Genomic DNA, 24,645 nt, shown 5'->3' with positions numbered 1-24,645 from the left:
GGAGTGGGCAAGATGATGCCAACCGCGCTTGGCCCCAGCGCCCTCGGGGCTCAGCAGAGGAAGGTGATGCCCTGAGAAACACCCCTCAGGTGGTCCCTTGGGGGGGGGGGGGCCGCCTTCTCTCTGGGGACCCCCGGCCGGGGATGGGGCTCCGGGGCCCCCCCGGGGCCCTGCCCGCCACCCCCCCCCGCCGCGGAGGGCGGACTCGCCGCCGCCGCAGCCCGGATGCCGCCGGGTTTCCCGGCCCCTCTCCCGGCCCCGCTGCCGCCGCTTCCTCTCGGAGCTCTGCGGGGGGGAGGGGGGCAGAAGGGGCTTCTCGTCCCGCCGGGTTATTTTTTCCGGTCGGTGCTCCAGAGAGGGGAGGTGGGAAGAGCCAAACGCGGCGGTACCCGTCTTCCCGCCCCCTCCGCCCCCCCTCCTCCTCCCCCACTGCAGCACATGGGAAGCAAAAGTTTTCCTCCTCCTCCTTCTCCTCCTCCTCTCTCCCCTCCACCGGTTCCCTGCGCCCTCCGCCCAGGCTGCCGGCCGGTCCCCCGGAGCCCTTTTGCAGCTGAAGGATGCGGCTGCTCCTCTCGGACACGGGGGCTGCCCTGCGCTTCCCTCCCCTGGGCAAGGAGGAATAAAACCTCGCCGGAGCGTCTGCCTCTTCTCTGAGGGCTGGGAAGGAGCGAAGGCGAGACTTCGATCGCATCTTGCCGAGCGATCTGCGAATTTGCGGAGGAAAGGGGCTGTCGGGCAGGAATAATCAGATGCTTTAGCGGCGCCGGAGAGGCAGCGCTGCGTCGTTTTGCTTCGGCCCCATCATGGGCACTGGCATGTGTTCGAGGAGGCAGAAGGGGCTTCTGCAGACCGGGTTTTGCCTGGTGACTGTGGCATGTTTGGGCTCGGGAGTTTTCATGTACAACCACTTGCAGCAAAAGGTGCGGAACGCTGAAGCCCTGGCCCAGAAATACAAACAGCAGCAGGAAGCGCTGTCTGCCCAGCTCCAAGGTGAGTGACCCGCTCGCTCTGTGCGCACACACACTCTCTGAACTTCCCTCCCTCCCAACATGACCCGCCGGTGGTTTTGCCACACAAGCGGGGTGCCTTTGTGGAGCAGCGTTCAGCTTTTGGCTTTAAAGAGCTCCGAGAAGACGTTGTCGCCTGGTTCCTTCCCCCCTTTGCTGTCTTGAATTAGAATAGCCTTGAATCTGAACCACTGCCACAGCAGCGAGGGGAGCGGAGTGTGCTGGATTGGTGAGTTCAGCTGCGTCACGTTTATTCCATGTCTTCTCCCTGTAGTTCCCTTTGGCCGTAAAGCCTAGTTCGATGTCATTCTAAATGTGAAGCAGTGAAAATGCAAACGGGGCTTACAGAGGCCGGTTGGGCAGGCTCTGAGATGTGGCTCCGCTCTCAAGCCCGCAGGAGCGTCTGTCCGGAAAGGAAATAGAGAGGCAGAGGGTCCTTTAGTAAAGTTTGTCGTCATCCTGCCTACTGCCCATCGCCTTTGCAAGGAAACAAACCTGTCTGCTTCTCAAGAGACTCCTTGGTGACTAGAAAAGTCTTGCTGGCTCGTCTGGGGCTGATTGATGCTGCAGCACAGAGCTCCCTAAAGAGGGGGAGGAGGAGAAGAACTGTTTTTTCTGAGCCCGCTGACCAGCATTTGGTTCCTCTGGCAAGAGCTGCCAGAAGACCAGGAGACACTATATGTATATTCCCCCTTCCCCCCTCATTTGTCCTCCTTACATATATGTCTGACTGTGGGAGAGCAACATTTTAGCCCAAGGAGAGATCTCCATAGGGAAGGCTGAGGACCCATGTTACTCCAACGCTGAACTCTTATCTTTGTCTACTCAATCATTCTAGCCTTATTGCATCTGCCAAAGCTACGCTTCCAGCACCCGCCACTAGATTTGGAGTCTCTAGAGGGATTTGCTGAGCTCCCTGTAGAGGGGTTTGGTGGGAATCTACTCTTTGGTAGCCAGCAGTTGTGTGTGTTTAATGCTGGAGGATGGGTTGGTTCTGGAGTGCCCACAGAATGAATTTTATGTGGACAAAATATTGTTTGCCTGTGGTTCTAGTGACTCAAGGTCAAGAGATTTTAACAAGTGGGTTTAGATTATTGTGTTTAAATCAAGAGCTCTTCCTCGGGCTAAAATCAAATATGGAGTATCCATTATGACCTTCGTTGACATATCCAGTGACATTGTTTTTATAGCCTGTATTGCCGGGGCATTCTGCAGATCTGTGACTCAACATATGTGCCTTTTGGGGTTAAATATTTTCTGGTGGTTTTGTGTGCAGTGTTGTGATGCAAATGTAACGTTGTACCTACGCTTCTTGTGCTCAGGGCTGGGTATTTCTACCTGTAAACTTGGAAAGCAGAGTGTGGTGTGTTTTGCTTGTGTCTTAAGGAAACATGGTTTAAAAAACCACATCAGTCTTGTGAATTGATCTAGTGTATGTATAGGTTCACTGCTGTTATCTTACATTTTGTTTCCATTTCTTCTTACATGTTGCACAGCCCCAGGTATTTCCACCTGCAACCTGTGTTTCTGTGATGCACAGATCAGCAGGGCAGAAGTTAGCCCCCGTTCCTTTCTGGTGTGTCAGCATCTCTTGCTTCTCTTGGAGAGAGGGGGCTGGTTCTTCAGAGAATGAGATGACAGGGGTAGCCTCAGGGAACCCCAGTTTTGGGAACAGCAGGCTGAAGCAAACAACTGAGATGGGCTCATAATAGTTTTTCCACCCAAACGTGTTTGAATGGCAGAGCTGTAGCCTGTTGCTGGTGTTTCTAACCCTCTGTCAGCCCTCTCGTTCCTAAATACAGTTGTTGCCATGGATACCCTTTTTATTTGGAGAAGACACTTACTTGTCCAACAGTTTTAACAAATGCAAAGCTTCCTTTTGGATTTGGCTGGTGGGAGAAGCCGAGCAACTGGCAGATAGGAGCCATGTTCGTGGAAGTCTCCAAGTGCAGAGGTCTCTCGCAGGCATGGCCGTGGCTCTCGCGCCGTCGTCTCGCAGCGCTGGTCCCAGCTGTGCTCTGGTGCTGAGCCCAGGAGCAGGGCAGTCAGGGTGCTGGGCTCCAGCCCTGCCCCTGTGCTGACTTCTTGCTGTGTCTTCTGCATCTGCTTCCCGTCTTCCCAGCTCTACAAAAGGAGGTTGTGTTATTCTAAGGTGGAATCAGTGCTAACTAGTGCTTCAGGTGTCTCCTTTGAGCTCTCAGGTATCTCCTACCCTCCTTATATCTGAGTACAATATATGGTTTGTGCTTCTGGTAGCCTCTGTAAATAAGGCTTGAAAGTGTAGGGCTGGGCCAAGGGTTGAGTGAAAGGGAAAAGGAAACCAAGTGGAGGAGGGAGCAAAGTTGCCTTGAAACCAGCACAGCCTGTCCCATGTGCTTCCTACTGGCTGCACGCTGAGAAATGCATCTCATCTACTCTTATTTTAAAAGAGCAGAGAAGCTGCTGACTTTAGGGTAAAACACATTGTGTGAGAAGAAGAAAGGGAAGTGCTGTTGTGCGTGTCACCCTGTCCATCCTCTTGCCAGGGGGTTAGTACCCCTTGTCCTGGCCAGCTCTTGCTGCTGCACGTGGTGGTAGCTGTTTGCTGTGGCCCAGTAGACCCTCTTCTCATACTGTGGTCCAGATGGAATCCAGGAGGAAAATCTGCTTGGCTTTCCTGTCCCTCCATTTCTTCTGTTTCTGCTGGCTGGGGTCGGAGGTATGTCTGAACGTGCATGGAGACACCTTGCCAAATGCTGGGTTCTCCCTTATGGGCTGTGAGCTGGGGGGCTCTGGTGCTGTCACAAGGCTCAGAGGGGGTTAGAGACACAGTCTGGCAAGCTGTGACCTGATGTGCGCTGCAGGCGAACCTGTTCTGTCTCGGCCCCGACCCCAAACTCTTGCCGTGCTGACTTATGTAGCGGCTAGCTTTAAGTGAAGTGCTGCTCTGCCCCTTCCCCCTGTCCATAGGTGGGTGCCCGTGTACGTATGACCATGCTGCTGCCTGGAGGTTCTGAGCGTAACTGCAGATTTTATTTTGGCCAGTTCACAAGCAAACAGCACTCTTTGAACAGACGGGGAGGAAGGGTGTGTTTGTAGTACCATCCACTTCTGTCTGACGTTCCTGGTGTGGCCTGACAACAGCACATCAAACTCCTGTCTGGGATGGAGGAGTTTTCTCTCGGACAGGAGGCTGCCATTGCACAGTGGCGGAGCGTGAGTGCAGCACTCCTGTCCTTACTACTGAATGTCTTTTACCCAATCTGCCTTTCTTTTGCCATCTCTCTGGATCGGGGAGGGAGGTAGGATGAGTCTGGCTTGCTTTCTGCTCCCCTCATCCCTTGCTCTGGATGATTCTTGAGCCTGAGTGACTGGTGCAATGGGTGATTAGTTGTGAGGTGACTGGATGGAGACTGGCAGGAGTATCTGCGACCCCTAACAAGGACAGCAACAGCAATAAAAGTGTTTTCTGGGTGACGATGAGAGGGGAAGGAGCACAGTATGAAGTGTTGATCTCTGTGTTGAGGGCTGTGAGCTGTAGGTAGTATGATGACTCTCCCCACACTATGTGCCATTGGCACAGAAATAGCCTAATGAACTACACACCGTGTGTAGTTTTAGCAGAACCAGAGCAGCAAATCTGACACCACTGCTGCCTTGATCCATGAAAGCAGGGTGCTAGTGTGCACCCATGGCTTTCCCAGGAAGGGGGAAAATGAAACCACTTGAACAGGAGAGTAAAACCTGGGACCTTGGCAAGACTGGAATTGATCTCTCTTTATGGATCTCCTTTATGGAGACTATCTCCCTGGCTGATGCTTATCTTAGCACTCTGGGGTATATGAGGCAACCCCTTCACACAATCACTCTGTTTTCTGTGGTCTTTTAAAATGAGAACAAGCCTGGGGAAGGCCTGACCTGTTCTTCTTTCCCAAAGGCAAGGCACTGCAGGGGATTTCATTGTTTCAGCAGTTCAAGTTCTGCATTTTAACTCATTTGGCAGCAGGTGATGGTGCTTTAGTGCTGAGTTCTGGATTGATTCCAGCCTGGTTTAGACACTGACCACCCTCCATTCTCTCCTGTAATTGCAAATTGTTAAAGACTTCCTGGCTTCCTGTCCTCTGAAGCTGTACAGTGCCATTTTGGTCTGCTAAGCTGTTTCTGTATTCCACCACAAAGGTGACTAGAGAGACTATGCAGCACACACTTGCTGCGTTGAGTAAGGCTGCACTCACCTTTTCTAGGCTCTGGAGACGTGGAGGAATGGCAGGAGAGATTACAACTTCTTTTTTTTTTTTCTAGTCATTGGAGGTTACTTCATTTTATCTTAAAAGTGTCATGAGAGCCAGATTTTGTGTCCTAATTTCTGAATAAACAGCCTGTGACACGGAGCAGTTCCTGAAGACTCATCATTGTGGTGCTGGCATTAGGATTTGTGGTTATGGGTGTTAGCACAAAGCTATTGCCATAGGGGCTTTCCTGTGCTTTAGTTTCCCATTTACTGTGTGAGATCAATAGCACCTGGTAGCTTGTGGTCATCTAAGCAGCCCTTTTCTACACAAAATAGTTATTTCCTTGCCTGGTCCTGTGCTGAGAGTGCGTGGGTTTTTTCAGTGAGGCTGTAGCTGTTCAGCTTGCTCGCTGTGGTAGGTACACTGTGCACTTTGCTATTCTGGGTGATGGAACAGAAGTGTGCTGTCAGTGAGGCTGGTCACTGCCTCAGTTTCCCTGGGTTCTTCAGCTCCAGGGACCCGGAATGGTGGGAAACCTGCCTGTGTGGGGTGTGTTTCTAACCCTGGTCACAGGGTGTTTTCTTCCAGTATACTCAGAAAATGAAATGACTGCAGGAGAAACTCCAACATGGGGAACTCCTCCAAGCCCATAACTGCTGAGGCAAATGCAGACTGGAAGCTCAGAGTACGTGAAAGGGCACAGTAAAGCCTGTGGATTGCTGGGCACCCCTCACAGTCCCAGCAGCTGTGACTTTTCATTGCTGGTGTGAGGTTCCCATCACATCAAAGACTTGTCCTCAGGTGCTCTGCTAGAGAAGACTGCAATCAAATGAGATGCTTGTGGCAGAATCATGAGTGTCCAGAGTTCACAAATCTTTTGGGAAGTGGCTGATATTCTTAAGATGACAATTGCATTGAACGAGGCTTTTTGGCATGTAGTGAAGAAGCACCCACAGTCTCTTGTGTGCTTAGCTGGGCAGGGGAAGCACTCAGGGTGACATCAGAGAAGTCTGTAGGGAAAACTGTTTCTAAAAATAAAGCTGTCCTGAAGTAGGCCCTTGAGCAGCTGCAGTGATGGGCTTGCTGCTTACCAATATGCTCAATGGGGGAAAAAAATTCCTTCCAGATTGACAACAAATACTTCTGCTGTAATTGTTTGGAGAATATGGTAGTTTCCTGACTTCAGGGGAAAATATTAATGAAGTGGCCTGGCCTAGGGGAAGCATCTTCACCACTGGAATATCTGTCTTTGTTAATTAGGGAAGGTAACAAAGAGAAGGAAGGTGATAGTGTGATGACAACGGGAATTCCTGACCTGGGACACTGGCCCTTGCTGCTCCCTGAGGGAGGTCAAAAGTGACAGAGGGAGTTAGGTAGGTCTGGGAAATAGCTTGGATGTGAACGTCTGCCTGGGGAATGGCTCCTCAGTCTGGGGTGGGACTGAGCTTGACACATGATGAGCCCAGGTTGGCAGAGCCTAAAACATAGTCCTTGTACCTGCAGTATCTTAACCCACCATAGTCCAAGAAAAGCTAACTTGTCTGTCTTGTCCTGCTGAAGCCTTGATTTCAGTACAGGAAAAGTCACTGCCTGGAGGCACTGAAGCTGCTCCACTGAGAATAATGGGATACGCAGAAGTTTGGCTCCAGTTTCTGTCTTGAAGCTGCAATCTACCTGGCTGGACTGGGGTAGGGCTCCCAGAAGGTTTAGAAAGCAGTTGTACAACAACTGGGGTTTAATCCCTTTGGATTTAACACTTCACCATGCTTGGCTTCATTTATCACTTCTTATCTCCTGATTGACTTCAGCTGTTGTTGGAGATCACTGTAAATATTAACACAATATTGGACCTAGCCAATGTCATGTGCTCGGCTTAAAAGTCATGGAGTTAAACCACACGGAGGTTCTTTTCCTGTGTGGAAAAGGCATTTCCAGGTGGGAAGAAAACCACCAGTGTTTGTGAGGGTCCTGGTGAGCCACTGGACTTGGGTTTGTTGTAATCCAACAGAAGAGAAATATGCAATAGTGAACCAGGCTTTTAAAGAAGCTGGATAAAATGATTAGACTGTACTCTTAGGTCTCCCCTGCATGAAGTTGGAGGGGGATGTGGCTCGGAAGGGTGAGGAGTGCTTCCCTTGAATGCCCAGCTTTGATTAAAAAGCTCTTGAAAAGTGGTTGTGGCAGCAGTGCTTTGCTATCTGGTGAAATTACAGTCTTCCATGCACTTAGTGGAATTAGGAGACCTGCTGTGAGGAAGATACAGTCTAAAAATGCAAGGAGTAGTTGCTGTTTTGCAACACAGAAGGAAGAGGTGAGGCATAGGGAGGCTGTCAGAAGAACCGGGTGGCTCGAATTCCCTGTTTGGGGAGAAATGGGTGGGGCAGCACAGAAAGTGGTTTTCTTTGGGTGTTTTTTTTGTTTGTTTTCCTTCAGGGGCTACAGAGGTGTCAGACTTGCAGGTGGTAGAGCAAGGAAGGACTACTCCAATCACGAAGTTTGAATCTTGTGTAGTCCCTATCTCAGCCTTGCAGTTGCTGGATGATCTTTAGTGTTGTTTAGAAAAATGTCCTAGCCTGATTTTTAGGATGCTAAAACTGCCTATGAGCAATTCTCTACATATCTATTGAGAGTGACATCTGCAATACCATAGGCTTGGTGCCACTGGTGGTTGACACTGTAAATTGTTATATATATATATATATGGATGTTTTGTGTCTCTTACTTTCCCAGATTGGAGTATCTCCTCTCAGGCAGCAAACTCCCTGTTAATGCAGGGGGAGTTTGCGTTTGCTGCTCCCGTGTGACCTGAGTGGAGCTGGCAGCTTCTGTAGAGTCACTTGGGGTTCTTGGCAAGATGGCAACAGGGAATGGGTTAGCACTTGTTTTATGCATGCAAATATCATCCTGCTTTGCTAATTTTCCTGAAAACTGTGCATCATGGTGTGACTTGCCACTAAAGATCTTGGCTCTGGAGGCAAGTAGATTTTACTCCTCACACCCCGAATTTCTTCCCGGTGCTACTCTGGGACAGTGGCAGTCTCTGCGTGGAGGGGATGGAGGAGCCTGTTGTAGCCGCGTGCTGTGACTCAGGGAAAGCTCTTGGGTAGCTTTCAGACATCGGAGCAGATTAAAATCACCATCCATCAAGAAGCTTCTCTGGCACTTTCATTTGTCATGTGGCTGCTGTACGAAGCAGCCTCATCCCTCTCCCTTCTCTGCTCCTGTGCAGAGTTCAGATGCTCTTTTGTGTGTGACGGGCTTGGCTCACTTGTCCTTAGTGGCCTGAGGGCCGGTTAACGGTTGGGTTGTGGAAGGGGAGAAGACATCTCTGCTGTGTGCTGCTGATGCCTTCACAGAACACCTGACCTGGAAGGCTCTGGCTGTCTTGAGCGTGGCAGTGGACTTGGCCCACAAATACACCGTTTAGCCACTGGCTACTAAAGACAGCTCTTGGGCTGGTTTAGACTTCAAAGCAACACCTGAGTGCAGATACTTACAGGATGACAGATTGGTGTGTTATGTCAGGAATATCCATTGTCTCTAGTCCAGTTGTCCCTACTCTGCTTCAGGCCTTATCTAGTCACAGTTGACCAAGAAGTGCAAACAGCTTGTAGCTGGACCCAACCCTTTGATTGCTTAGGACATCAGGTATCTGCATGGTTTTCAGGGCTGTCTGATTTGCTGGGTCTGGATTTTACATGTGAGTTGCTGTGTGTTTAAGCTTAGAAACCCAGAGTGATGCAGGCTGTTCAAAACAGAAAAGGCTCTTTTGCCCAAGTCTGCTCTCATGGTCACTTGCTAGCCCAGTCCACAGCAGGATTTGAGGTCACCACGTGCCCCTGGCCTGTTTTGGGGAAAAGAATATGTGGGATGCAAATTCAGGGTTTATCTCATGCTCTGCCTCTTTCTGCTTCTCTAGTTGTGTATGAGCACAGATCCCGGCTAGAACGATCCTTGCAGAAGGAGCGAGGGGAACACAAGAAGACGAAGGAAGGTGAGACTCTTGCACGGGTGGCATAGCGGTGGCCAGCCAGCCCTCCAGCTGTCCTGCGGGGAGATGGGTGTGCTGTACCCAAAGCGTTTGCTGCCTTCAGGGCCATGTGTGCATGTTACTGAACACCCCCCAGGTGAGACTCATCCCTGGTTTGTACTTGGAGAATAGTTAATTGACTTGTCCATGGGCCAAAGGTGCTGGGAGGTGGGTTCTATTCTCTCATATTCCTATGTTTGTCCTCAGTCTAATCTGTGAGTAATGGTACCCATGGTGTGGTGTTTGAGCACTTTAAATGATAACTAAATCTGGCACTAGACCCTCCTTTTTTCTTGGAAATATGTGAACTTTCTTAGACAAGTGATCTGAAGATGCTGAGCTCTACAAGTCCTTAATAATACTAACATCACTGTACTCCATAATACATGGACAATACAGACTGTCAGATCCTTCAAAGTTGATGTACAGAAGTAGATAAATACACGTAGGATATTTTCAGACCATGAAATACAAGAGGAAGTAGAAAGCTAACAGATTAGCTTTTTACTCCACTTTTCCAGTGGAGGAGTGTGCTTGGATATCAGACCCCTTTGCACCTGATTGTTGTTGGCAACTTAATAGCTTGGTTTTTATCTTCAAAACTGCTATGTGGCGTAACATCACTACTCCTTACTCCTACGTGCACTGTGTTTCTGGAGATGCTGACATAGAGCATCCAGGTTTGGCTGTAGCTACATGGCTGCATACTTAAGGGAGAAGCTGCATTTCAGCATCCTCTTTCATTTATTTAGTGGGGACTGACTGGAAAATGAAGCATCCTAATAAACATTATCTTGTCATGGGACCTTCTTGTTTTAAGAAGGTAGCGCAGATGAAATCAGCAGATGAGTTCCTTTTGGTCTCACAGAAGCTTTGATTTCTCTCTTCCAGAGTCATCCCTCCTTTCAGAACACCCCAAATCCTTACAGAACTTCAGTGACATCAAAATGTAACCATTTGTGTGCTGAAGTAGGAAGTCACCAAGGCACTTGCCTATAGAATGGGAAAGGAAGGACATTTGGGCCAGTCTAGATGGGTGGACAGCTTTCATGGGAAATCCAACATCTTTCTGAGGGCATTGAGTGGAACCTCCTAGCAGCATCTGCATTCCAGCTCGTTGAATTGCAGCCTTTTGCTCAGCAAGGGGCTGATTTCCTTCTTCCCTCCCCCCACCAAAATATAAACCAGATTCTTGTTAAATTCCAGCTCATTAAATTGTCTTCTCTTCTTCCATTTCTAGATTTTTTAGTGTATAAGTTAGAAGCTCAGGAAGCTCTCAACAAAGAGAAGGTAGGTATGGTTTGTTCCTCAGAGTGTGTGTGTAATAATGGTAAAGATTTTTCTAGTACCACCACAGTCGTGAGGCCTGTGCTGCTGTCTGGAAGGCATGAAAGACTATGAATGGGTATGGTACGAGATGAACTTTGGCTGACTTCACCTTACAGGGCTGTTGAGGGGTGAGGATTTACTTCATTTTAGGGAAAGCCTGTGTTGTGCTTAGAGCTACTCTGCCTATTCTCCCATGTGTGATAGCGGAGTAGATGACTTGATTGTCAGCTCCTGGTGTAGCAGGGAGTCCTGTGCTGCAGTCTGAAAAAAGAATTGCTGTTTCATGGTACAGAAGAGTCCTGGGGAAATTGAATGCAAGGCACACCACAGGGAACATGGAGAAGAAAGGCCATGGTGGTGTTGGGGAAAGCATATCCATTGTTTTCTGTCTCCAGGGATTGTCAGATGATTTTCACTAGCCTGTGGACTTCTCAATTGGCAGGGAAAAAAGGACTCTTCATTGACTGTTAGGAAGAAATGCATCCCTGGGTTACAGTCTCTCCCATTCACTTGAAGTTATAAGGCTGGTTTTATTCCTTTCTCAGAGCATCTGTTGATGAGATGCTCGAGAAGAGCAATTGCTTTTAGCCTGCTCATCTGTGGGTGAATGTCATCCTGTTACCAAAAGAAACTCGTGGATGAATATCTGAATACTCTAATGTCTGGGCAGCTCTCCTGCAATTTGTGCTCATTTGCTGGTAACATTTCATACTGTATTGAGTATTTATCGTGTAAGTTAAACTGTGGGTTGTAGTGAAACTCTCAGCGTGGTGCTAAATTTGCACTTCCATGATGCTCCTCCGTGTCTCAGCCACGCTGCTTTAAGCTGCCCTAACGCAGATCCCAGCGGATGTCTGTAAAACTGCACGCAAGGGGAAAAGCTGCAGCGTGTTCTCTCTCAGGTGCCACCACTGCCGTGGGGACGGGGCCTCGGAGCCCAGGCAGCTGCTGGTTTTCACACCTCTGTTGAGATGCTGGTGCTATACTGAAGAGTGGTACCCTGGAGACAAAGGGGAAGAACATGACCCTTAGTCAGGCACAAGTAGATCTGTTCAACTGGTACAGACCCCTCTGTGGACACCTGTAAATCCCTCTCTGCTGCTGGTTTGTGTCAGTTGAGCTTAGTTTGAAACTGTACCTCATTCCAGGAGTTTGCTTTAAGCTTACTCAATTGCTTAGTGATCAGTTTTTTGTTAAATGGTGCAATTTTTGTGCGTAGGCGGAAGCGTTAGCTCTGGTGCTGGCTGCCTCCCCCTCAGCTGCTGCAAAGAGTGCTCAGCCTGCTTTGGGGGGGGGTTTACTGTGCAGCGCTCTTCCAGCTCTGGGCCTGTCCTAGATAGAGAGCTGAAGACTGGGGAGAACCACTCTGAATGCGAATCAAGAGAGTGCAATTAATTAGCTGGTGGCTAGGCTGTTCTGAAAGGGTTTTTTGCCAGCCGTGCTCAGGCTGCGTGCTCTGCCGGTGCCCTTGGCAGGCTTGCTCCCAATCAGCGTGCCGGTGCGTGCGGAGGGGCAGCAGGAGCCCCTGGCTGGGTGGCTGCTCCTGTGTGTTTGTCCCTGCCTTGGGTTTTTTTGGGATCTAATGGCACTGTTGAATCTTTTTCTTTCCAGCAAGATTCTATGAACAGATACGGGGCCCTCAGTTCTCAGCACAAGATACTGAAGGTAAGGGAGGCGTCTGGTTTCACGTTCATCCGCTGCGCGTTAAAGAACGCTCCCTGGACGGGGAGTCGGTGCTTTCTCTTACCAGAGGTGCCCAGGAGGGACCAAGGGTTTCCTGCAGCTGGTGCCAGCACAGAGGGAAGGGACCACATAGTGGTGTTGATCTACATTTCTTCCTGACTATTCAGGTTCTTGGGAGTTTCCTTCTGTTGGGCTTTGTATCAGATTACAGCCTTCACCTATACCTCATTTCAGTCGTAGTCTTTGTGCAGCTTATCGCGCAGGAGTTCTGTTGTTCAGCATGTTCTTTTCTGGGTCTCGTGGTGTGAAGATGGGTCTATTCATTGTAGCTTGCCCGTTGGGCTAATACAATGTATTCCAGTCTGTGTAAGAGGCTCAGAGGGGGGTGGCCTATAGCATTTTATAGCTTATCACATGTCCTACCTGAAGCGTATCTTGATGTTAAAGGTTGCTTTTGTTAGAGCAATGCAACTGTGGCTGGTGATGACGGTTTTTAAATGTTTTCAGTGAGAGCATTGGCAGTGAAATAGTGATTTAATTCTGGGATGTAGAAAGAGGGCTAGGTTCCAGCAACACTTAGCACCGCTGGGTTGTATTTCCTGAGCAGAGTTGGACCTCCAGCTGCCTGGCTTTTGGACTCAAACTTCGGGAAAAGGGAAGTACAGTTCTGTCTCTTGGGTATTATCCAGCACTGCGGATTCTGGGAACGCTTTGCAATAGTAATGTTCCTCTTCATAGCAACTGCAGTCTGAGCAGAATGCTCTGGTTTGCTTGTCTCAAGGGGACAGTGAGAGCATTTCGTCCTGGCTCCCTTCTCTTGCTTCCGTTTATTGGGAGGGAGAGGAGGGTTGGTGGAAAAATAATCTATCTTTTTAAACTAAATTTACAGCTGCCAAAAGACAGGCTAGCCCTTGGGACTGCAGTGTGGTAGATTTCAGTGTTGCCCACCCCCTGTGCCCCCCCACCCCCCAAAAAAAGGCAATATTCAGCCTAACTTCTAGCCAGTTATGCGACTGTAACAATTCTGTTACTGGAGCACAGGCAAAAAATGCTTCCCACTGGTACTAACTTCCTGAGGAGGAAGATTGCTGCTAGCAGCAGCATCACCTAGGAAGTAGACATGTAATGCTGAACAGAAGCAACTAACTCTGTTAAGCTGGAGGTCCCAGACATGGCCAAAGACTTCCATGAAGCCACATGAGTGTATCTGGTTTTGCTGTTTATGGCCACTGCTGTCATTCTGCCCTCTGCTGAAGTGATCTGTGTCTGATGAACATCTGCAGCCGACACATCAGACTCCAAGGGGCAAGGGGCTTGACTTTGTCCAAAAATAGGAGCTGCAGTAGTTGTCTGTGTCTGGATTCCTGCTGGAGCCAGAATTCGTCTTGCAATTCCTTTCATCCTCTTGAGTGGGGAATACAATTTTTTGTTAGTGTCATTCTGCAGAATGCATCCTAGCATTCATTGGAGTAGGCAGGCAAGGAGGTGGGTGGCTTTAAACAAAAGATTTTTGACATGAACTTCCTGAAACTGCTGGGACCTGGAAACTTGCCATGAGGTGTGTCCTTCCTTTGCTTGTGGGGTAAGCATCCAGTTACTGGTTCCATTTTATACAATGCTATCTACAAAGCTGCTTTCTAAATCATGGCAGAAATACATGGGTTTGAGGTACTTCTATTTTCTTCTTTCTCTTCGCCTGCCCTCCCACCTGCCCATTTCCCCAGAGACCTTGGTGGGACAGAGCTACTGCATAGCTGATGCATCTTGGGCACTACATGTTTGAACAGCAGAGGGAAGGCCGTGCTTGCCTGAATTCATACAGCTGAGCTGAAGGACTCTTGATTTTTGAAAGATTAGCTGGCTTCCTGAATTATATGATTTTCCTGAATTGCAGTGTTGGGCACGATGGGTAGGGACACAGCATGAAACGTCATGACAGCACAGTCTCTCTGTACTCCCTTACCCCCAGCTGCATTCATACATGGTTTGTGGAATGCTCATGTGCTGTGTCTTACAGTTTCTGCTTGACTGAGTGAAACAGCGGATCTATGAGGTAGAGAAGGGAATGTCTTCAGTCAGATGGGCAGCTCTGAACAAAAGAGGTTCCTGGCTTCCTTGGGGCTGCCAACATACCCAGCTTTGGTAGAACTGACTGTGTCAGGGGTGCTCTGCTTACAGCTGAGTTGCTTCTCTGAGAAATATTCACATGTAGCATGTTTCAGACCTCCTGTCCTGCAACTACAATAAACCAGCATCTTGAGGAGGATTCTAAAGTCTGCATACATTGGTCACAGCCATCTCTAGAAACCAGGTGAGGGTGAGGATGCTCTGTGTCCTTCATGAGCTGCACTGGGCCTCAGGTACTTTGTGTGACCTTGGCCAAGACACTTATCACTCTCTTCAGCTTCCTGCTGCTATCAAAGGGTGAATATTCCCTTGCTTCCTGACTGTGAGCAGTCTGGGGACAGACATTATGCAGATCACCTGCCAGACAGACTATGGGCTAGAAACTAATTGACCTGAGCTGATGAGGACTTAAAATTCCTTGAATTGCTTAGAGTTCCTTGTTAAAATCAATTCTAACTTACTAATGTTGGTGGCTTCTGAGGTGTTTAGTATCAAAATGATTTTAGGGATGTGGTTCCTCTGCAATGCTTTCTGCTGGTGGCTCTGATGAGAACTGTAAGTATCTACTGTCTTTGAAAGCCAAAGCAGGAATCTTTTATTCTCTTTATTTTCCCTCCTGATTTTGTGATCTGATTAACCTGACATCTTTGTCTCTCCTCTTTGTTCTGTCTCTGGGACCCCTCCATACCAGTAGCTTTTCCTCTACATTGCATGTATTTTTGGAACACAGATATTTCTCTCCTTTTAGCTGGAAGATAATTGCTTCAGGGGAGAATGCCTGGGCCACAGATGCTTTATGTTACTGGCGATAAATGCAATCATCAATAGCATTGAGAGGTTTAGGTTTTTTTAAAAAAAGATGTGTTTTTTACAGGAAGGCTGATTGAAATTGGTGCCTGAGTCCTGAGGAGCTATTGTGTGGAAGGGCCAGGGTTCACCTGTGAGCCAATCAATCTGCATACATAATTGGTGTTGACAAACTGCATGTGGAAGGACTCTGTAGGTTTCCATGGGAACAAAAAAGGAGGTGAATTCCGGTTCAGTGGGTCTGAGCAAAAGGATGTCTCAACATGTTTTTGTTCTTGGGCTCTGCAAAGAGAGGAGGGGAGAAGAGAACAGCTCTTCAACCCCCTTCTATCTGATGAATTCTTGGCCTGCTTGCAATAGTCCATGGTCTCATGAGAGTCTTGTTGTCCTGGCATTTTATGTCTGTGAGCCCCACATTACTACAGGCAATATAGGTGCTCTCTAGTCTCACTATGTGAGAGGATTTGGTGTCCTTGCAAAAAGTCTCCATCCTGTTGTAGCAGCTTGGAGTGATGGGTAGGAGAACAGCCAGGCTGTCAGGAAGCAAACCAAGCGGAGAAGATAACCTGAGTGTTTAGGTGTGCGTGTGTCCTAAGTGACTAGCAATACCCCCACACAGAAAGGCAAAGGGAATTAGACCTTAGCTCCACTTAAAGGTGAACTACTGCTGTCATGCAGTGTGCAGACTGATGCCATGTGCACTATGGCAATTATCCTTGCAAGTAATGTTGTCTGTCAGCACGTCTGCGGCTCTGGAAAGGACCTTGGCTTTGTGCAGTGTTCCACAGGCATTTGGGTTGATAGCAGGTTGATATCAACCTGCATTGCTTTTGCAGAGCAGGGTGTGCAGAGAAGTTGGGAAGGAGTCAAAGTAGTTCTTGGCTGTGTCCCAGAGTCTCCATCCTTTTTTTTTTTCAGGCAGGAGTGGACTGCATTCTGCTTCCAGTCTAGTGTCTTCCAAGAAGACCTCCCAAACCGGTTCACAAAGCAGAGTTTAATTTGCATTTCACATCCCTCCTGAACCACTGAACACAAAGAATATTTTATTGTATCTGGGATTTCCAGCTACCTTACTGGAGGAATGAACATCTCTTCTGCCTCCCCAAGCAACTTATTAAATGGAGGCACTCGAGTAGCACTTGGCAATAGCTAAATTACTCTTCTTCTCCATGTACTTTGTACTGACTCTTTGTCCCTTCTTTTCATATTCAGAACCAGCATGAAGATGTCAAGAAGCAGCTGCTTGACCTGCAGCTGCAGCACAACAGCTTGAAACTGGAACTTCGTAAGACACTGGAGTCCCATAGCCAGAAATATGCCCAGCTGCAGCAGGAGAAGGACAGTGAAGTCACAAACTTGCAGGGTGAGTGTGATGGAGAGCTGAGAAAACACCGGGCAGGGAAAAGGCTGGAGAATTGAGTTTGAAAGAGGACAGTGTTGCTTCTACAGGTCCCCAAAAGGTCTGCAGATGCTGTAGGAACAGTTCTGTATGACTGTGAGTGTGCAGTGCCTTTGCCTTTCTACCCCTCACCTGGAGCACTGTCCCCACGCAGGGCGGTGGTGCAGGAGCAAGGGTGGTGTTGCAGCTGCCCTGAGGGAGGCGAGGGAAGCAGAGCAGGCTCCCGAGCAGCTTCCCCGTGCGAGGGAAGGCGCTGTGGCTCACAGGCGCTGGTTTTGTGTAGAAATACACACCACAAAAGCCTCTGGGTGCTTGGGCTGGCAAACACGTTGGTCAGGCTGCGATTGCAGGGTCACAGAGGAGAGGAGATTCCTTTTTTTTTTGTAGGTTCATGGGAGACTGCATGACCATGGGTTTAACCATACTTCAAGTTCTCGGGGGTTCAGAGACCCCTGCAGTGTTACGTTGCATGGGGCATCCCTGGCTTCTGTCAACACCAGGACTTTCATGGTGTTATTTTAAAAGCCTAATTGACTTCTGCTGGCTGATTACTCTTATTGCAGCTGCTACTTACCTTATTTGCATAGAATTTGTGTAGAGTTAGGTAAGATAACAAATTATTATGCCAGATGCTGGATGTATTTGGATTGTGAAACAGTGTGTGTCCCAAGGAAGTCACTCAAAATGGGTAAGATAATCCAAAAATAAAAGGAATGAGGCAAAGGTAGAGGTATGTGCCTGTGGTTCCACAGTAGGCTGGTGCAGGAAAGACAGGTTCATCCATGGGATAATACTGCCTTACCCTATCCTTTCTCTGGGAGGTGAGTGTAAGTTAACAGAGACGCTTTTTGTGGCAGAGATAAAACATTGTGACATTTAGGTATCCCATCTATTTTCAAGATAATGTTTTCTACTTCTCTGTACAGTTTTGACAGTGGAAACCAGTTTCTGTACTACTAGAATCCTGTAAATTCTAACACTTAAGCTTGAGAGCAAAATAAACATACTTTTTGTAATTAATGGTGTAGGTCTATAAAATGTGTTTAATAGTGCAAGTATTGCAGAGAATGCTGATCCCTTTAATTCCCAAAGAGTAGTTTCTATTTAGTCTGCTGTTTAATTAGAATGTGGGGGTTTTAAGGTTCACATCTGTTCTTATTTAGATTAGGTCTGGGAGAGTGAAATCTGCTGATGTTTTGTTTGTTTGGTTGGTTGTTTCTTTTTTTTCTCTGATCAACAAAACCCTAGTATCTGATGAGCACTCCTGGGTTAGAAGCAGGGAACTGAACACAAGCAAGAGAAACTTAAATATTTGATTGTGTCTCTTCTTGAAATACGCAGCCCCCAATGATGTAAGAAAACAAATTCCGTCAGAGGAAGGAGAATAACAATCAGAAAAACAATTCAAAGAGGGAAGCTAGTCAGGAAGGTCAGCTTAAGGCTGAGATATTAATGTTCTTTGTCTATCTTCCCAGGCTCCTGTTCACTTGGTACCATCTCTCTCCTGTGGTTTAAGCTCGAAGCTGGCTAGTAAATCTTTCCTGAAGTATTGGTAACCGTGCCATACAAAAGAGCAAGACAGTCTCATGAGTGGTGGCAAAGACAGGGAGCTAGTAGCATTGCTAATGCCTCATTTTCTTTCCTTATGTTCCACCAGTACTTTCTATATATAATGTGCCCTCAGAAGACATGCGTTGGAAGATGTGCCTCTGTCAGTATAACAGAGAACAGAAGAGCTATCTGAGCAGTGGGCATTGCTCAGGGCTGTCAAAAGGGAACTGAGGGATTTTTGCTAGGTCCAATTGCCGAAATGTGACCCTCACCCCAGGGATGCTGGGGAAAAGCAGAAGCCCACTGGGAAGTAAGAGGGATGGCTTCCAGAGCTGGAGCTGGGTTTGGTAGCTCCTATTGGTGGTCCTGGTTGCTTAACAGCTTTGGGGCAGCTCTCGGGTTGGTGACACAGCTCTCTATATCCAGAAGATGCTGGGATCTGGGGACGATGCAGCTGTGGCATATGACCCAATGGTTGTGCTGCTGCTGGGCTATCTGTGCCTTGTTCCTGAAGATCCCTGCTTCTGGAAGTGGTTTTTGAATGCTGGTTGATGGATTTATGAGTATATGTTCAGGTAGCTGAAGCTTTCTGGTCTTGTTAACCAGGGCCTGTTTAATTCTGTTTGCCTCCCCTCTATTCCAGGCCTTCTCCTGCTGCATTATGAACTATTTTCTCCTCTACTTTATAGGAACTGCAGTCTATTTATGCTGCATTTCACACCCCAGCACAGCCTGTCCTCTGCTGGGCTCCCTCACGCTAATTCTGTACTCTCCATTTTTTTTTCTCATCACACACTGGCATAGTCTACTCTGATGGCAGATGGAGAGTTTTGATCTTTGAGCTTCTGTTGGAGATAAGGACCCTGTAGTTACAGCTGAAGCTTTTTTTCCCATTGACACCAGTGGTAAAACTCTTGATGAGGAGCTGGGACCAGGATTTCACATCTGACATGCTGGTGGTAGAGGAAGGACATACAGTGGTGTGAAGGTTTTGATTTCCAGTTTCTGAATATGCTTTGAAGGCTTAGATGTTACTGAGGTATTAGCCCAGTGAAACTGCAGGATTCTTTTGGACATCTCTCCCACACTTGAGATGCCTTTAGTTCTCTTGAACGCCTTGGGGAATGTCTGTATTGTAGTCAGAGATCTTAGCAGTAGCAGTCTCGTGCTGGCTGTCACTTAGCCTGGACTAGCTGCCTCAAAACCCATCCCTTATTCACTGCTCCAGACCAACACCCACAGCAGTGTATGCTTTCAGCACTGTGTGTACGTACACAAGGTAAACTCAGTTAAAGCTGTTCTGGCTGTAGTCCCATAGGACATAATTCTGTATTTCCTTCTAGCTGCAGGAAAGACAGAACCTTCTTTTCTCAGTTTGATGTTAACCTTCACTGCAAGGCAAGGACACAGCACCCAACCTCAATAGCAAAATATGCTGTTCCAGAGATGAATGTTATAAAAAAAGATATACCACTGTAATCAGAAATATCTACGATCTTGAGCTGGAGTCTTTCATGCAATTCAGACTACAGCAAAGTGACCGTCCTGTTACAGGAAACATTCCCATCCTTGTCCTGGCAGGTACAACTGTTTGCAGAGAAATCCCAGTGCATGCAGTTCTAGTGATATTTTGAGAGCTCCAGGATCCAAACTAAGGCTGACATATTTTGACATAGTTTTTCTTTTGATTGGAGGATACAGAATTATATTCAAGTCAGTGAAATATACGTGTGCTCTGTGTCTTGTCACTGAAGCACTTAGGAGTGTGCAAAGAGCTTGAAAGGAGCCCAGCCTGGAGGCTGCAAGGCACAAGCTTGCTACTTAACAGCATCAGAATGAATGTGCCTGAGGACTAAGTTGTTGTGTGATTGCTCCCTGGAAGTGGGTTGTGGTTGTTTGTGGGTTTGTTTTGTTTTGGTTTTTTTTTTTTTTGGTTGTTTTTTTTGTTTGTTTGTTTTTGTTTTTTTTTTTTGTGGTTTTTTGTGTTTTTTTGGTTTTTTGTGTTTTTTTTGGTTTTTTGTGTTTTTTTTGGGTTTTTGTGTTTTTTTGGGTTTTTGTGTTTTTTTGGGTTTTTGTGTTTTTTTGGGTTTTTGTGTTTTTTTGGGTTTTTGTGTTTTTTTGGGTTTTTGTGGTTTTTTGGGTTTTTTGTGTTTTTTTGGGTTTTTTGTGTTTTTTTGGGTTTTTGTGTTTTTTTGGGTTTTTGTGTTTTTTTGGGTTTTTGTGTTTTTTTGGGTTTTTGTGTTTTTTTGGGTTTTTGTGGTTTTTTGGGTTTTTGTGGTTTTTTGGGTTTTTGTGGTTTTTTGGGTTTTTGTGGTTTTTTGGGTTTTTGTGGTTTTTTGGGTTTTTGTGGTTTTTTGGGTTTTTGTGGTTTTTTGGGTTTTTGTGGTTTTTTGGGTTTTTGTGGTTTTTTGGGTTTTTTGTTTTTTTTTTTTTTTTTTTTACCAGAGGCAGCTGCTCTGTGCAGTAGGAGGGAACCTCTTTATTGGATCTGCTTTGGGTCCAGGAGACCTGACAGACCTCTCTTGTAGCTGTTTCTCAACCTTCTAGTTACTCCAGGTAGGGGCAGTGACCACTGCTTACTGCTCCCCCTGCTATTCAGCTGCAGTGGGTAAAGGAGATGAAGAAACAAATGTCTGATTCTGATAGTAAGCACAGCAAGAGCCTGTGACCCTGATAGCAATAGTTAACAGAGACAGTCTGGAGAGGAAAATCATAGAATACCAGGTTGGGAGGGACCTCATTTTTCACCTGGTCCAACCTTTCTTGGCAAAAAGAGGAAGGAGGAAAAAGGAAGTTCCTTGGATGGGCAGGACTCGAATGCTGAAAGGAATGCTGGTTCAGGCTTGTCAGTGTGTTTGGCCAGTCCATAGCTAGTGCTTCACTGTAATTCCTGGGCTTGGAGAGATCTATGAGGTTAAGAGTAATTTATGATAAGGAAGAGAGATACTACACATGTGAAAACAACTCTCTGAAGCAGATATCTTCTTCTCTTGCAGATACAGTCTTTAAACTCAGAGAAGAGAGCAAGCTTCTTCGGAAGGCCCACCAGGAAGTTCACTCTCAGCTCCTTAATGCCCAGGTAGTCAACAAAAAGGTGTTTGTGGCCACATGGGACAATCTTTCACTGGGGTCTGGGTACACCATCAAATATTCTCTAAATAATTAATCTAGTTATCAACTGTATTCTAGTGTGACGAGGTGCCTAAAACAGTGCTGGTAGGTGCTAGTAGTATAGATGCATTCTGTACAAGTAAAAATCTCCAGCCTGGAATCTGTCCCAGTAGCTGAAGATACATGTATGCTACTGAAGTCACTGTGGTTCAAGTGACCATGAACCAGAATATTCCCAGCCCTGGGAAGCCTCCTGTCACTTAACCCACGTCTCAAATACTTCAACCCTAAATTATGATGAGTTGTTTCTACTTATGCCTATAAATCTAATTGCAGAGTGAAATAGCAATGCAGAGGTGCCTTGCCTAGCTTGCTGAGACTACAAATAGATAATCAATAACCCTGGCAAAAAGGTCCCCTTCTGCATCTCTGTGTGAAGCCTTAGTAGAGAGGGAGATGTATAAAAAATTTCAAAGAAGCTGTCAAAAAGAAGTTAATGTTCAGTAATAAGTGTTGGAATGTGATGCTTTTGGAGATTGGGACAGATGTGCAAGTGGTGTTGGCTTCTGACTGAAGAGGCAGAAAAGCATTTTTCTGCAGGGAAAAAAACAGAAGTTTTGTTGATGTGATGTGAGCTTCTTCAGCACACTGGAAGTCCTGACCTCACAATTCTGCTCATCCAGCTGAAGCTGGGAGCTCCCAGATGACTTGGGAGAAGGCAGAAAGCGGCGTATGCTGGGAGAAGTGGGAGGACTTAATGTCTCTACAGTGTTTGTCTGAGGCTCTTGTACTGAGCCAAGAAACAAGGAGCTTTGTAAATGCACTTTAAAAGTCACATTGCTGTCTGAATTAGTCTTTTCTGTTGTTAATTAACAGCCTTCTGTCAAGCACTCCCTTGGATTATAGTATAAGTCCAGAAGCAAGGTGCTAGTTGTGGTTAGATGCTGTTGAAAACAGATTCTTCCACTGAACTTGAACTAGAGGTGTAGAGGGTAGTGGGTTTTGACTTCAAGGTTGCTTTTGAGTTCCAGCCTGATCTGCCCTGCAAAATGGCAGGCACTAAGTGTCTCCCGGGCACTGCAAGCTTCACAGGTAACTAGTTGCTGCAGGCAGGAAGCCCATGTTACTGGCATTGCAGGCAGCTGCCATTTGACAGCTCTTTGGCTCGTGTCAGACATGCTCTGAGGGGTCTCGGGTGGTCTGTCAGGTGTATTTGATTTGCCTGCCTTCATAATAGTGACTTACACTGAACTGCTTTTTCACTCTCCTCCTCCATGGGGCCAAGGCAGACTGGTAGGATTCTCAGCAGTGACACTGCCTGCAGTGTATTTGTTGGAAACTAAACAAAGACTTCTGGTCTCCATAGGGGTCAGTCCAGCAAGCCCCTACCAGGAATTGAAACAGCGTGTGATTACAAACTTTTCCAGTGCCTCAGCAAGCCTACATTCATACCTCCAGCTATCAAGGCTATCTCAGCCTTCATTTTTAGGCCTCCTGACTAAACTTTCAAAGTAGCTGCCAGTGTCACTGCTTTGTGCTTGCTCTCAAGCAACGCTGAGACCCAGTCAGCTCCCATCATACAGGCCTCTGCTTTGACAACTTGGGTCAATACCAGTTGATCAAAGGTCCTCTGTTTGTCATTTTGTGTTTCTACTTTCATCTTGCTGGGTCAATGCTGAGTGCATTTGCATCTGACACAACATGTAGGACCGGACCTGAATTACTCTTCAGCAGAGTACCCTTAAAATGCACTTTGGCTAACTGTGCTGCATTAGAGAAAGCAATCAGCGGTTCAAGTGTGCAAACTAGCACATATTCTCAACAGCATTAAAAAAAAAAAAAAAACAACTGGCTAGAGATGGCTGAGGCTACAACAAAGTCAAGTGCTTACATACTGGAAAACGTGGTGGCAGCTTTTGTGCTGCCAGTATTAACTTTTGGCCCCTTTAGTGTTGTGACCAATGGGAAAAGCAGCTTGCAAGAAACAGCTCACTGTCATTTCTTGCCAAAATTAAGAGTGAGCAAGAGTAGAAGGATTTGCCCGGGGTGTGGGAGACATGGCTCAGCTCCCTGCTCTGAATGTACTAGACAGTCGTGTAACGAAGCTGTGCTCCAACCATCTGCCTGACTGCTATTTCTGGCTCTTACAGAAGTGGCAGTGGTTGGTCCCAGTGATTTCAGAAAATACTTTGGATCTTTTTGACAATTAACCTAGTGTTAAAGTTTTCTGTTCGATTTTCTGATCAGCTCTTTGTCGTGTCTAATCAGTGTTTCATAACACAAAGGTGAATGGAATGAAATTTGCCTTCAGTGAGGCGAGATGCTGTGTTAGAGCAGATACCCACAAATACTCCCAGCTTCTTTTATCAGCACTGCAGTTCATTGCAGTGCCGATTTGCAGAGTATCCTGTTGTTGATCTTGCTTCCTTCTGGCAGGTGAAAGTTTAGAGGAATACTTTGCATTCTAGACAAGCTGTTCATTTTCTGAGGATTCTAACATGTTTCACAAGTCCAACCTGCAGTAGCTGTCATATCAGTTGGTCTGCCAGGTAAAACGAGGCACGGAGGCACCAAGTGATGCATGCACAGCTTGTCGTGATGGGGTGCAAACAGCACGTGGGAGTCTGTGCACTAAGGCTCATCTAAAGCTTCTTTCCCTCTGGGCTGACCACTTCAACATGCTCTTGATGGGTACAAGTCTTGCTTCTATCTGGCTTGTTCTGACTGGAAGCAGTCTCCTACTAGCTAGGGCTATATCTCATGAACTGTTCTTGGCTTCCTTTTCCTTTCCTCATTCCTTTCATGTTAGCTTTGCTGAGTGGTTTTGTTTGGTTTGGTTTGTTTTTTTTAATGTTAATTTTAAGGTCAAATTTCAGGGGGAAGAACTGAAATCAACAGAGCCTGCTCAGGAATTAATTTCCTGCTAAACTTTCCTTGCTGCTTGGAAGCTTTCCAACTCTGCCCAGTCCCTAGTTTGGTCCATTTCCAGGTACCCTGGCAAGCATATGAAAAGCTCTCCCCCTTCCCCCCCTCACTTTCCTATAAATAACTGGGGTAGGAGTGGGGAACTTTTCCTGAGTAGGTTTTTCAAGCCCTACTTTTCAGGATTGGAGATGGAAGAAATAAGCAGCAGTAGAGAGAAAAATGTTGCATTTGCTTAACAGTCCAGGAGAATCAATTTTCATTTGTCTTGCAAAGTAAATTGAATTGTCAAGTAGGATTATGCCAATTATTGTCAGCCCTGCTGAGATGAACACATCCATGGAGAAATGCTTCCGCAGGAATTAAAAAAGCAGACCTGAAGGTACATGGGTGTGAAGCAGGGGAGAGGGACCCACACTTAACAAGACCCAGGATACAATTCTTGTGGAAAGGCGAGAGTTGTGTCAA

At 47.0% G+C, this 24,645-nt stretch overlaps 1 protein-coding gene across 5 annotated transcripts in view; it reads left to right on the top strand.

The window, feature by feature from the left end:
* The first annotated feature begins 269 nt into the window (after positions 1–269).
* LOC104357882 (Golgi integral membrane protein 4) overlaps positions 270–24,645 on the top strand; it is a 36,385-nt gene continuing 12,009 nt past the window's right edge. For 2 of the 5 annotated variants that reach the window (XM_033007564.2, XM_033007565.2), the window contains exons 1-6: positions 270–990; positions 9,138–9,212; positions 10,489–10,538; positions 12,189–12,242; positions 16,407–16,557; positions 21,141–21,223. In XM_033007564.2, the coding sequence (XP_032863455.2) occupies positions 804–990; positions 9,138–9,212; positions 10,489–10,538; positions 12,189–12,242; positions 16,407–16,557; positions 21,141–21,223 (600 nt within the window). In that variant the 5' untranslated portion in view covers positions 270–803. Of the gene's footprint in view, positions 991–1,049; positions 1,237–9,137; positions 9,213–10,488; positions 10,539–12,188; positions 12,243–16,406; positions 16,558–21,140; positions 21,224–24,645 lie in introns of those variants that run through there. The other 3 variants (XM_033007562.2, XM_033007566.2, XM_033007563.2) reach the window with 3 other exon arrangements.

This window comes from Tyto alba, unplaced genomic scaffold (genome assembly GCF_018691265.1).
Source record: "Tyto alba isolate M040663 unplaced genomic scaffold, T.alba_DEE_v4.0 Super-Scaffold_20000042, whole genome shotgun sequence".
NCBI lineage: Eukaryota > Metazoa > Chordata > Aves > Strigiformes > Tytonidae > Tyto > Tyto alba.
This window is presented reverse-complemented; position numbering and strand designations above follow the sequence as displayed.